The 12,462-nt window shown below is 39.2% G+C and overlaps 1 protein-coding gene and 1 pseudogene across 1 annotated transcript in view; both read left to right on the top strand.

Moving 5' to 3' along the window:
* KPNA1 (karyopherin subunit alpha 1) overlaps window positions 1-12,462 on the top strand; it is an 81,832-nt gene that overhangs the window by 22,544 nt on the left and 46,826 nt on the right. Inside the window, exon 2 of the mRNA XM_053565316.1 lies at window positions 284-417. Within this exon, the coding sequence (XP_053421291.1) occupies window positions 289-417 (129 nt within the window). The 5' untranslated portion in view covers window positions 284-288. The remainder of the gene's footprint in view (window positions 1-283; window positions 418-12,462) is intronic.
* Window positions 3,014-4,181, top strand: LOC128567804 (glutamine synthetase-like; annotated as a pseudogene).

The raw sequence follows: 12,462 nt of genomic DNA, 5'->3' as shown, positions 1-12,462 counted from the left end.
TGGCTGGCGCCCTAGCCTCTGACCTCCAGGTGCCAAGCCCAGGATTTCTTTGTGATATGATGAGGATGTCCTAAAATTCATTGTGTTGATGGTTACATACCCTGTGAAAGTACTAAAAAGTGCTGAATTGCACACTTTAATAAAACTTAAAAATAAATAAAAATAACCATTTCTGGCATCACTTTGGGGTGAGTCTGAGCATGTATATATTTAAAAGGCTAAGCTCCTAGAATAACAGCTTTTTACGCTAAGCTGTTCTCTTTTCCTACTTTTATTCTTGTAGAAATCATGACCACCCCAGGAAAAGAGAACTTTCGCCTAAAAAGTTACAAGAACAAATCTCTGAATCCTGATGAGATGCGCAGAAGGAGGGAGGAAGAAGGATTGCAGTTACGCAAACAGAAAAGAGAAGAGCAGGTAAGTCTTTTACTCTTCATTTCTTTTAAAGAACTTAACTTTCTACTTTAAGCCTGAAACTCTTTTGGCTCAAATGGCTAAGGCACCAGCCACATACACCTGAGGTGGCAGGTTCGAATCCAGCCCAGGCCCACCAAACAACAATGACGGCTGCAACCAAAACAATAGCTGGGTGTTATGGCAGGCACCTGTAATCCCAGCTAATTGGGAGGCGGAGGCAGAAGAATCAATTGAGCCCAGGAGTTGGAGGTTGCTGTGAGCTGTGATGTCACAGCACTCAACCCAGGGTGACAGCTTGAGGCTCTGTCTAAAAAAAAAAAAAAAACACCTGGGTGTTGTGGCAGGTGCCTGTAGTCCCAGCTACCTGGGAGGCTGAGGCAAGAGAATCGCTTATGCCCAGGAGTTGGAGGTTGCTGTGAGCTGTGATGCCACAGTGTTCTACCCAGGACCACAGCTTGAGGCTCTGTCTAAAAAAAAAAAAAAATCTATCTATATATATGCAGGGTGTCTATAAAGTTCACGTACACTTTAAAAATTACACATGAACTTAATGGATACCCTATATACACGTGTCTGTGTGTGTTTGTGCTTATGTATTCCCCTTCCCTTCTATAAAATCAGCACTTTTGGGGGGTGGGGGAGAAAAGGTACTAAAAAGTGGAACACAAGAATTCAGAAACCTTTCAGGTTCCCATTTTCTCAATATAACCGTTTAAAATTTGGGCCTATTTGTTTTTAATGTATTTTATTTTTCTAAAGTTGCAACTTTCTTAAGATTTTCATGTGTGTTTGTTAATGAATTCCCAAATGACCAACAAAACATTGCTGTTCATTGTAAACTTAAAATTGGAAATTTATATATATACAGAAAAATAAAGGATAATGAATCTCATAAACCCATCCTTTGGATTCAGTAATTGTCAACAGTTTGTTCATGTTTGTCTTTCTGTATATTTCTTTATTATTTAATATTTTAAAGCAAAAATTGAAGAATTTTTTGTTCTAGAATAATTCTGTTATTCATAAGGACACTTAGGAGATTGATTTTTTTTTTTTTTAAATCATTTTTAACCTGAGAACATCTATAGGAACACTGGGATTTAATTGTCACTATAAAGTGACAAAATAATTTCCTTTAAAAATGCTGAGTACAGGCTTGGCGCCTGTAGCACAGTGGTTACAGCTCCAGGCACATACACCAAAGCTGATGGGTTTGAACCCAGCCCGGGCCAGCTAACCAACAGTGACAACTGCAACAACAAAAAAAAGTAGCTGGATGTTGTGGTGGTGCCTGTAGTCTCAGCTTCTTGGGAGGCTGAGGCAAGAGAATTGCTTGAGCCCAAGAGTTGGAGGTTGCTGTGAGCTATTACGCCACTGTGTTTTCAATCCAGGGCAACACAGTGAGACTCCGTCTCAAACAAAAAAAAAAAAAAAAAATGCTGAGTACAAATGGTCCATCACTTTCAGCAAAGAAATTTAAAGGGAGAGACTTTTGAGTCTGAAGGACCGTTTGACCCTCATATTGTAAAAATTTCATAAAGGCAAATGAATGAGTCAAGATCCTTCATATCTGACAAATAAGGTAATCTATCATAAATATTTTGCAGTTATGGTGAGATATTGTTAACACACACTCTTATTATGTGGAACACTGTACTAGGTAATCCAGTTAGGTGAAATCTAAGAATACGTCAGTATTTTATTTGTAGGCTGTAGATATTTGAGTTGAACACTTTATCTTCTTTATTATTGGCAAGGATAATTTATAATATTGTAATAGACTTAATTTTTTTTGAGACAGAGTCTCACTTTGTTGCCCTTCGTAGAGTGCTATGGTATAATAGCTCATAGCAGCCTCAAACTCTTGGGCTCAAGTGATCTCTTGCCTCAGCCTACTGAGTAGCTGGGACTACTGGCCCCACCACAACACTGGCTATATTTTAGAGATGGGGTCTTGCTCTAGCTCAGGCTCATCTCAACCTCCTGAGCTCAGGCAGTCCACCTGCCTCAGCCTCCCGGAGTGGTAGGATTGTATGTGTGAGCCATCTTGCCCGGCCTATTGTAATAGGCTTTAAATTGAGTACAGCAAATTAAATTATGAGTTCTTGACATTCTGGTTTATCATCTTTGGAAGTCACCACTTACAAAATAATGAGTTTCTTGTTGCCTCTGTATTCATCTCTTTGTCATACTGGAAATGGATCCTTCTCTTTGGATGAGCTTTTATGTGTATATTGGCTTCTATTTCTGGAGAAAATTTTCATTTCTTTTATTCTCAGAAATTACAATAGACCTATTATGTATTGAGAACCTCTATAAGTTGACCACCCAACTGGTCAGGAGTATAGGAGTATAACAAAATGGTCAACATACAGAGGTGGTCCATATAAAGAAGTAGGACTGCTATACTGATACATACATGTAGTGCGTGTTCCATCTGTGAAAATTAGGTCAACTTGAGATGGATTGGGAGCCCAGGATGAGAGAAGAGTAGGGCATTTGAGCAGCACACTAGCCTCCTCTCCTCTCTTCACCTCACTCACATGGCTGGCCTGCCTGCCCGCCCGCCTGCTTGGCACCCAGAACATCTTCCACCATGACCACCTCAGCAAGTTCCCACTTAAAGGCATCAAGCAGGTATATATATCCCTGCTTCAGGGTGAGAAAGTCCAAGACATGTATATCTGGATTGTTGGTACTAGAGAAGGACTACACTGCAAGACCCGCACCCTGGACTGCCAGCCCAAGTGTGTAGAAGAGTTACCTGAGTGGAATTTTGATGGCTTTAATACTTTACAGTCTGAAGGCTCCAACAGTGACATCTTGTGCCTACTGCCATGTTCCAGGACCCTTTCCACAAGGACCCCAACAAACAGCCTATGTTCTGTGAAGCTTTCAAGTACACAAGAAAGCTTGTGGAGACCAATTTTAAGCACACCTGTAAGTGGATAATGGACATAGTGAGCGCCTAGCACCCCTGGTTTGAAATGGAGCAGAAATATACTCTGATGGGGACAGATGGGCACCCCTTCAGTTGGCCCTCTAATGGAGCACATCTGCTGGGTCCCAGGGTCCTTATTACTGTGGTGTGGGAGCAGATAGAGCCTATGGCAGGGATATCATGGAGGCTCACTACCGAGCCTGCTTGTATGCTGTAGTCAAGATTGCTGGAACTAATGCCAAGGTCATGCCTGCCCAGTGGGAATTCCAAAATGGACTCTGTGTAAGAATCAGCATGGGAGATCATCTCTGGGTGACTCATTTCATTTTGCATTATGTGTGTGAAAACTTTGGAGTGATAGCAACCTTTGATCCTAAGCCCACCCTCCTGGGAACTGGAATGGTGCAGGTTGCCATACCAACTTCAGCACCAAAGCCATGCCGGAGGAGAAAGATCTGAAGTACATTGAGGAGGACTGAGAAGTTAAGCAAGCGGCACCAGTAACACATTTGCGCCTGTGATCCCAAGGGGGGCCTGGACAATGGCTGGAACCTAACTGGATTCCATGAAACCTCCAACATCAACAACTTTTCTGCTGGTGTAGCTAACTATAGTGCCAGCATCTGCAATCCCCAGACTGTTGGCCAGGAGAAGGAAGGGCTACTTTGAAGACCATCGTCCTGCCAACTGCGACCCCTTCTTAAGTGACAGAAGCCCTCATCCACACGTGTCTTCTCAATGAAACTGGCAATGAGTCCTTCCAGTACAAAAACTAAGTGGACTAGACTTCCAGTCATTGAGTCCCTTCTGGTTCTCCATCCCATTCCAAATCTTCCCCCTTTCCCGGTTGTCCCAGTTGTAATTCAAAAGAGTGGAATATTAACATCTTTTTTTATTCCTCATGTCCAGTTAATCTTGCTTTCTTTGGCCAAGATAGACGGGTCAAGTTCTTAATCTCTTGCATCTACCCTCCTTTTTTCCCTTATCACTGAAGCTTTCTAGTGCTCTAGTGGGCGGGAATGGATGTAACCACTTCTTCCACTTACTGGGGTGTGCTTGTCCAGTAGGCATGGTTATCTGGGTGGAGCACATCTGCTGGACTGGGAGGACTTTTTCTTCAGGGTAGCTGAAAGTGGAAGGCCTGGCTTACTCCAGGCTAGGACTTCCTTGGTGAAAAAGTTGAAGAGATTATAACTAACATTCTACTGTAAGTGGGAATTAGGAGAGAAAGTAGAAGTTGGAGATCAAGGAAGGATGAGGCCATACTTCCTTTCATGGGGCTAAATGCCCTCCCCTCAACAATGAGCTCAGAATAAACTGATGGATATCCCTACCTTAAAAGAAGAAAAGGTTCTTATTGTTTGGTCCTCCTTTATAACCAGAAGAGTAGTATTTTTATATTTAAATGTAAAAACAAAAAAATTATATAGGTGTGTGGATTATTTGTGTTTCTAAAGGTGAAAACCATCTGAGTCACAGGGAGCCAAAGTAAAGTAAGTTTAGAGAGAAGTCTCTCCTTCTGAGGAGGAGATGGGGGAAGGGGTGCTTGGAAAGTTGATAATTGGGGGTTAATTCCTCATTACCACTTCAGGGTCTCTGCCCTGCCCACCCTCTGGAGGAAGTGGGCGCTGTTAAATTGACAGGTGGATGCAGGCTAACTAGCAGTCACTTGATTGCTGTAGCTCTGTTTCACAAGATAAATGTACTTGTCCTCACACAGGTTTAGTAATGAGTTGACAGTTCAACTTCAGCATGTTACAGAGAGGGGATATACATATATGGAGTTATTCTCTGGTGGGGATAGCTTGTCACCAAAGCAGGCCTTCTGATGTATTAAAAAAAATTTTTTTTAAAGCAAAAAAGAAGTTTAGCTTTTTTTTTTTTTTTTTTTAAGAGACAGAGTCTCACTTTATTGCCCTCAGTAGAGTGCTGTAGCGTCACAGCTCACAACAATCTCCAGCTCCTGGGCTTAGGCGATTCTCTTGCCTCAGCGCCGCCCCCCCAATAGTTGGGACTACAGGCGTCTGCCACAACACCCAGCTTTTTTTTGTTGTTGCAGTTTGGCCGGGGCCGGGTTTGAATCTGTCACCTTTGGTATATGAGGCCGGCGCCCTACCCACTGAGCCACATTTGTGGGGTTTCTAAGTAATTTTACATAATTGCATATTTTACTTTTTTTTTTAGAGACAGAGTTTCACTTTATGGCCCTCGGTAGAGTGCCATGGCCTCACACAGCTCACAGCAACCTCCAACTCCTGGGCTTAAGCGATTCTCTTGCCTCAGCCTCCCGAGTAGCTGGGACTACCACAACGCCCGGCTATTTTTTGGTTGCAGTTTGGCTGGGGCCGGGCTTGAACCTGCCACCCTCGGTATTTGGGGCCGGCGCCTTACCGACTGAGCCACAGGCGCCGCCCCATTTGCTTCAGCTGTGTCCTTTCACCTCCGCTCTTGGAGCTCTTGGAGGAGACAGAGGCAGGGCTGGTAACAAAAACACTTGTGATTTTGTATCACGTTGTTTTCTCCCAGGGCAGAATACTCTTTCCCTTTGTTAAGATTGCTGAGGAGTTATTTTTTCTTCTATAATAAAAAAAGCCCCACCTTCATCCTGACATTTCTCCTCTTGATCTCTGGTGGTTTTTTGTGTTGGCTGCAGCAGACCAGCTGTGATTCTCTTGCTTTGATGATTTCTGATTTCATGTACAGTCTGTTTAGAGTTAGATAACTCCTTATGGTAAACAAACTGTGTAACTGCCCAGAGCAGCTCTTATATAAATCAGCCTAACATTAAAAAAAAAAAAATAGATGGTCAATGTAGGTAGGTGGTCAGCTCTAGAGGTTTTGCTGTATTTATATTCACATATATAAATATGAATATGTATGTATGCATGTAAATCAGTGTATAGGTCTGAATATAACTATCAGTCTAAGGATTATATTTGGCATAGCCATTTGAAGATGTAGCAGTGGCACTCTGTCATTAACATGGTATTGATTTTATTCTGTTTCTTATTGGGGACTACTAATAATCATACTAAATTTCATTTGAAAATAAATTTTTCATATTCACTTCATCTATCTGAAGCTTTTTATTCTTAGTATTTCAGGTGGTGAATATAGTCCTACATACATGACATTGTAGTTGGAATTTTACCATCTTCATTGTATAAGATCTAAAATTGTGCCAAGGCTTTAAGAAGCTTCTGGAATATTACTCTATTTAAATAATCTTAAGTTTGTCCTATGTGTCATCTTGTGTGGGGAGAACTGGTAAAACTAATCAGGCTTCTTAATGTTACAGCAATACATGTTTTATGCCTAATTTGTAATACAGTAAACATTAGGAAAACACAGATGCATTTAAGTACTGTTTATTTTTCCACAATTGCTTCATCTGTCTGCAAAAGTCACTGGCTTATGCCAGCTATATAGCTGCTACCTTTGAGCGTAGTATAGTTATTGGCTGCCAAATACACAAAAGATATCTGCATCTTTTAGGACCATTTAGTAGACTAACACTTAACATCTGTTCTTTACGCAGTATTGTATAAATGATCTCTTGTCTAGTTGGCAGTGACAGACGAAACTAGTTTATTTTTAGCAAAACAGTTTACTAGTTGGTGTCATTCTGAATGAGGTAGTACTTGTAATTTTTCATGTACAGGAAGATGAACATTTTATATTTATTGTTAAAATACTTTGAATTAAGTAGACTTTTCCTAATTCAGTGAGTAGGTAACATAGAGTTGCTAAAAAGCTTGTGAGAACCATAGTGACGAAGAATGGAAGCCTGTTTGATATTTAGTCATAAAAAGTATCTTACCAAATTAACCAAATTGATAAACTTGTCGTAGCCAATATTTCTCATCAGTTACCTTGGCTGACACATCCAGGCAAACAGTAGTCTACAAATCATGAATGTTTTGGCAGTTTTTTTTTCTTTTTAGAAAGCCATTTTAATCTGAGTAATACATGGACAAAGTGGGAAAAGTCAAATAATGATAAATTACTTGACCTAAACTCAATGAAACCAACACTTTTCCTGGTTTTATTTCCAAGTAAACCACTTTTAACTTTCTTCAACATTCAGTCTGGTTTATATTGCTATTGATGTTCTGTTGTACATCTTTTGTCAGATTTTTTTCCTTAAGGATTTCATTTCTTTGATGCTTTTGAATTTGAGGTTCCTTTTTTTTTGTACAGGGTCTCACTTTATCATCCTCGGTAGAGTGCCGTGGCTTCACACAGCTCACAGCAACCTCTAACTCCTGGGCTTAGGCGATTCTCTTGCCCAAGTTGCTGGGACTACAGGCGCCCATAACGCCTGGCTATTTTTTGTTGCAGTTTGGCCGGGGCCAGGTTCAAACCCGCCACCCTCAGTATATGGGGCTGGCACCCCACCCACTGAGCCACAGGCACCGCCCAGAATTTGAGCTTTCAACTGTTCATTGTTAATATATAGAAACATAGTTTATTTTTCCATATTGAGATCATAAATCTTGCTGAACTTATTTATTCTCATTACTTTTTTCTAAATTCCATTGAGTTTTTCCTTGTCATCTATAGGTAAAAATAATTTTCCTTCCTCCTTTCTTATCTGGATGCTTTCTATTTCATTAACTTACCTAATTGCACTGCAACAGTGTAATGCTGGATAAAAATAATGAAAGCAGACTTATCTATTTGATTCTTGACCTTGGGCAAAAAGTAATGGGTTATTGTACCTTTTCTGTGTTCAGATAAGCAAATTTTTATCATTGTTTAAAATTGCCTAGGTATAGTCACATACCTCAGGTTTGTAGCCTAAAAGCAATGAATAGGCTGTACCTCATAGCCTTGTTATGTAATAGGATATTTCATCTAGATTTGTGTAAGTAATTAATATATGATGGTCACACATTGATGAAATTGCCTGATGCATTTCTCAGACTCTATTTAAGTGATACATACCTTCATTCCTTTTATGAGGTCAAGGATATTAGTTCCTAGTTAAATAGGTATGTACATGTTTAGGATTCTCATGTCTTCGTGTTTATCCATCCCTTGATCATTATGAAATTACCTTCTTTATTTCTGATAATATTTCTGTGAAATCATCTTGCCTGGTATTAGTCATTCCTGCTTTCTGTTAGCTAGCATTGGCATTGTATGTCTTTTCCCACTTTTTTAACTTTTAACATATCTTTGTCTTTACATGTGAGTTGTGTTTCTTATTGGCAGCATATGATTTGTTATGTTTTTTGATGCTTGCTTCAGGCTATCCTATATACATCTTTAACTTAGCACAGTATACTTTTTTTTTGTTTGTTTGTTTTGTTTTGTTTTTTGAGGCAGAATCTCACTCTCTTGCCCCAGGCTAGAGTACATGGCATCATAGCTCATAGCAACCTCAAACTTCTGGGTTGAAGAGATCTGCTTGCCTCAGCTTCTGGAATAGTTGGGACTACTATGCTTGGCACAATGCCTGGGTAGTTTTTCTATTTTTAGTAGGAGATGGAGCCTTGTTCTTGCTCAGGCTGGTCTCAGACTCCTGAGCTCAAGCAATCCACCTGCCTCTCAGAATATTAGGATTACAGGCATGAGCCACCTGGCCTATACTTTCGACTAATATTATACCACATCATATTTCATGGTTTTTACTTCTAAGTATGTGTTATTAAACCCTTAACTAATATTACTTTAAATTTTCCACTACGTCTTTAAAATGCCTTGAATTACAGTTATACAACTGTATAACTGTTGCTACAACCAATTTTTGAACATTTTGATCACCTTATGTCCCTTCACAGTCACTCTTCATTCCCTCTGCTCCTCCCTTAACAACTCCCAACCCTCATCTACTTTCTGTCTGTATAGATTTGCCTATTCCTGAAATTTCATATAGATGAAATCACATAATATATGTGGTCTTTTGTGAGATTGGCTTCCTTCACTTTGCAGGATGTTTCCAAGATTCTAATATTTTTTAACATGCATCGTACTGTATTCCTTTTTCCTGGTATTCCATTGTGCAGATATACCATTATTCTATTTTTTGTTTATTCATTCAGTTGATGGACATTTGCATTGTTTCTCCTTTTTTCCATTGAATAATGCCGCTATGAACGTTAGTGTATATGTTTTAGTTGTGGATATGTTTTTATTTCTCTTGGGACTATACCCAAAAGTATACTAAGAGTGGAATTGCAGAGTTTTCATGAAGTAGTGTGGAGAGTAAAGGAACCAGAGTGGGAATGACGGGAGAACAAATGAGAAAACAAATCATACAAGAGACATAGCTTATAGGAAAGACAGATGAGATGGGGAGACCTGGTGTAGCTGATGACTGCAGCCAGTCTCCAACTGTGTGAACAGCTTTATTTATATAGTATCTAAATGAGGTTTCTAATATTAACGATGTTGCAAATCAGCAAGGAAAGACAGTGGGAATATTTTCATATTTATTATGAAATATTTTATTTTTTTGGCTTTTTAATTTTATTTTGTTGCTTATTTTTTATTTCTTTACCTTTTTTTTTGTTGTTGAGACAGGGTCCCACCCTATGCCCCTGAGCAGAGTGCAGTGGGCGTGGTAGCTCACCACAACCTCAGACTCCGGCTGCGGGCACCCCCACTGCCTCAGCCTCCGGAAGCCGCTGGGATTACAGGCGCTTGCTACGGTGCCCGGCTGGGTTTTTCCATTTTTTTCATGAGTCGGGGTCTCATTGTCACTCAGGCGACTCTCAAACTCCTGAGCTCAAGCGATTCTCCCTCCTCAGCCTCCCACAGTGCTGGGATTACAGGCGTGAGCCACCGCGTGTGAGGGGAAGTAACTGGATAGGTAAAAGGAGCTTTATCATAAGCAATATTCTTAATGATGTGAATCTTAGTACATGGGGTAAAGATTAACTTTAGGGAGAGAAGGCTATGTGCTTTTAGGCAAAAGATAGGAAAGTATGTGGCAGAGGGAGCAAAGAGAAAGGACTATTGTTTTTAGGAAGGGAGGAGAAGCAGTTGGGGGTTGTTCTTTGAATGCATCTCCTGGGCTATGGGGCTTCTGCCGCCTCACAGTGCACACCCCGCACAGTCTTAGGGTATGTAATACTTAGAGAGGAACTGACAACTTGTTTTCTACAAAGGCAGTGCCACTTTACATTCATATCAGCAATATGTGAGAGTTCAGTTCCACATCCTTGCCAGTTGTTATTACCTGTTTTTTTGATTATAGTTATCCTTTGGATATTCAGTAGTCACCTATCTTGTGAAACCTTTTTTTGCAATGAGGACAGTTTTAAAAATATTTTATATTTTTATAGTGTCTAGTTGTCTTCATTCCTTTTTATAGTTCTATATTTTATCTGGTAACATTTTCCTTCTCTTTGAAGACATCCTTTAACATTTTCTTACAGAGTTAGTTTTTGGAGATGATCCATTTCAATTTTTGTGTATCTGAAAAACATTTTCACCATTTCTTTTACAATTTTTTTTTTGAGCAGTTTTTGGTTCACAACAAAATTGAGTAGGTGATACAGAGATTTTCCATATACCCTCTGCCCTGCACATATATAGCCTCCCCCCATTGTCCAGATACCTTCTGAAATGGAATGTCAGTTGTAATTAATGAACTTGACATTGACACATCATTATTACCTTAAGTCCATAGTTTACATTAGAGTTTATGCCTGGTGGTGTACATTTTGTGGGTGTGAACAAATGTATAATGACATTGTATCCATCATTACAGTATCAGTAATTGCCCTGCTTTGCCTTTTCTTCTTTCCTTTTCCCTAACCCCCAGCCACTAGTGATCTTTGTATTCTGTCTATAGTATTGACTTTTCTAAAATGTCATATAGTTAGTTAGAATCATACAATATATATGCCTTTTCAGATTGACCTCTTTCACTTAGTAATTTGGATTCAAGATTTCTTTCATGTCTTTTTGTGGCTTGATAGCTCATTTCTTCTTAATGCTGAATAATAATTCATGTCTAGATGTGTGATAGTTTATCTGTTTACCTGCTGAAGGACTTGGTTGCTTCTTCGTTTTGGCAGTTATTTGATAGAGCTACTATATACATCTATGGGCAGGTTTGTGTGTAAATAAAACTTTCGATTTCTTTGGGTAAATATCAAGGAGGATGGTTGCTGGATCTTATGGTAGAGAGTATGCTTAATTTTGTAACAAACTGCTAAACTGTTTTCCAAAGTGGCTGTACATTTTGCATTACCAGTAACAACAAATTAGAGTTCCTGTTGCTCCACAGCTTTGGCAGCATTTAGTATATCACTGGTTCTGGATTTTGGCCATTTTGGTAGGTGCGTAGTGGTATCTCATTTAGTTTGCATTTTCCTGATGGCATATAATATGGAGTATCTCTCATACTATGCTTATTTACCATCTATATGTCTTCTTTGGTGATGTTTATTGAAGTCTTTGGCCCATTTTTAACTGGGTGGTTTCCTTAAGTTTTGAGTTATTTGTCTATTTTGGATACCAGCCTCTTATCAGATACTATGCAGATATTTAATTAAGTCCAGTGTATCTTTTTCATTGATCATGCTTTTGTTATTGTATCTAAAATGTTATAGCCAGTGCAAAGTCATCTAGAGCTTTCCCTATGTTCGTTTCTAGGAGTTTTTTAGTTTTGCATTTTACATTTAGATCTCTGATCCATTTGGGGTTAATTTTTATGAAGGGTGTAAGGCTTGCGTCTAGATGTATTTTTTTTGTATGTTTTATGTCCTATTTCAGCACTGTTTTTGCCCATTAAGACTTTTTTCTTTTTCTTTGTGATATACATATATTTTAATTCACAAATAAAAATTGTATATATTTATGGTATACAACAGGATATTTTGAAATATGTATACACTGAGGAATGGCTAACGTGAACCAATAAACATACAGATTACCTAACATACCTTATCATTTTTGTGGCAAGAACACTTAAAATCTACTCTCTTTGAAGTTTTCAAATATACAGTACACTGTTGTTAACTACAGTCACCATGTTGTACAATAGATTTCTTGAATTTAATCCTTTTTTTCTAACTGAAATTTTGTATCCTTTCACCAACATCTCTCCAGACCTACACCCCATATCCCACACCCTAACCTCCAATTAT

The sequence above is a fragment of the Nycticebus coucang genome, chromosome 16 (assembly GCF_027406575.1).
Source record: "Nycticebus coucang isolate mNycCou1 chromosome 16, mNycCou1.pri, whole genome shotgun sequence".
Lineage (NCBI taxonomy): Eukaryota > Metazoa > Chordata > Mammalia > Primates > Lorisidae > Nycticebus > Nycticebus coucang.
The sequence above is the reverse complement of the archived record's forward strand: the minus strand, read 5'-3'. Positions and strand labels throughout refer to the sequence as shown.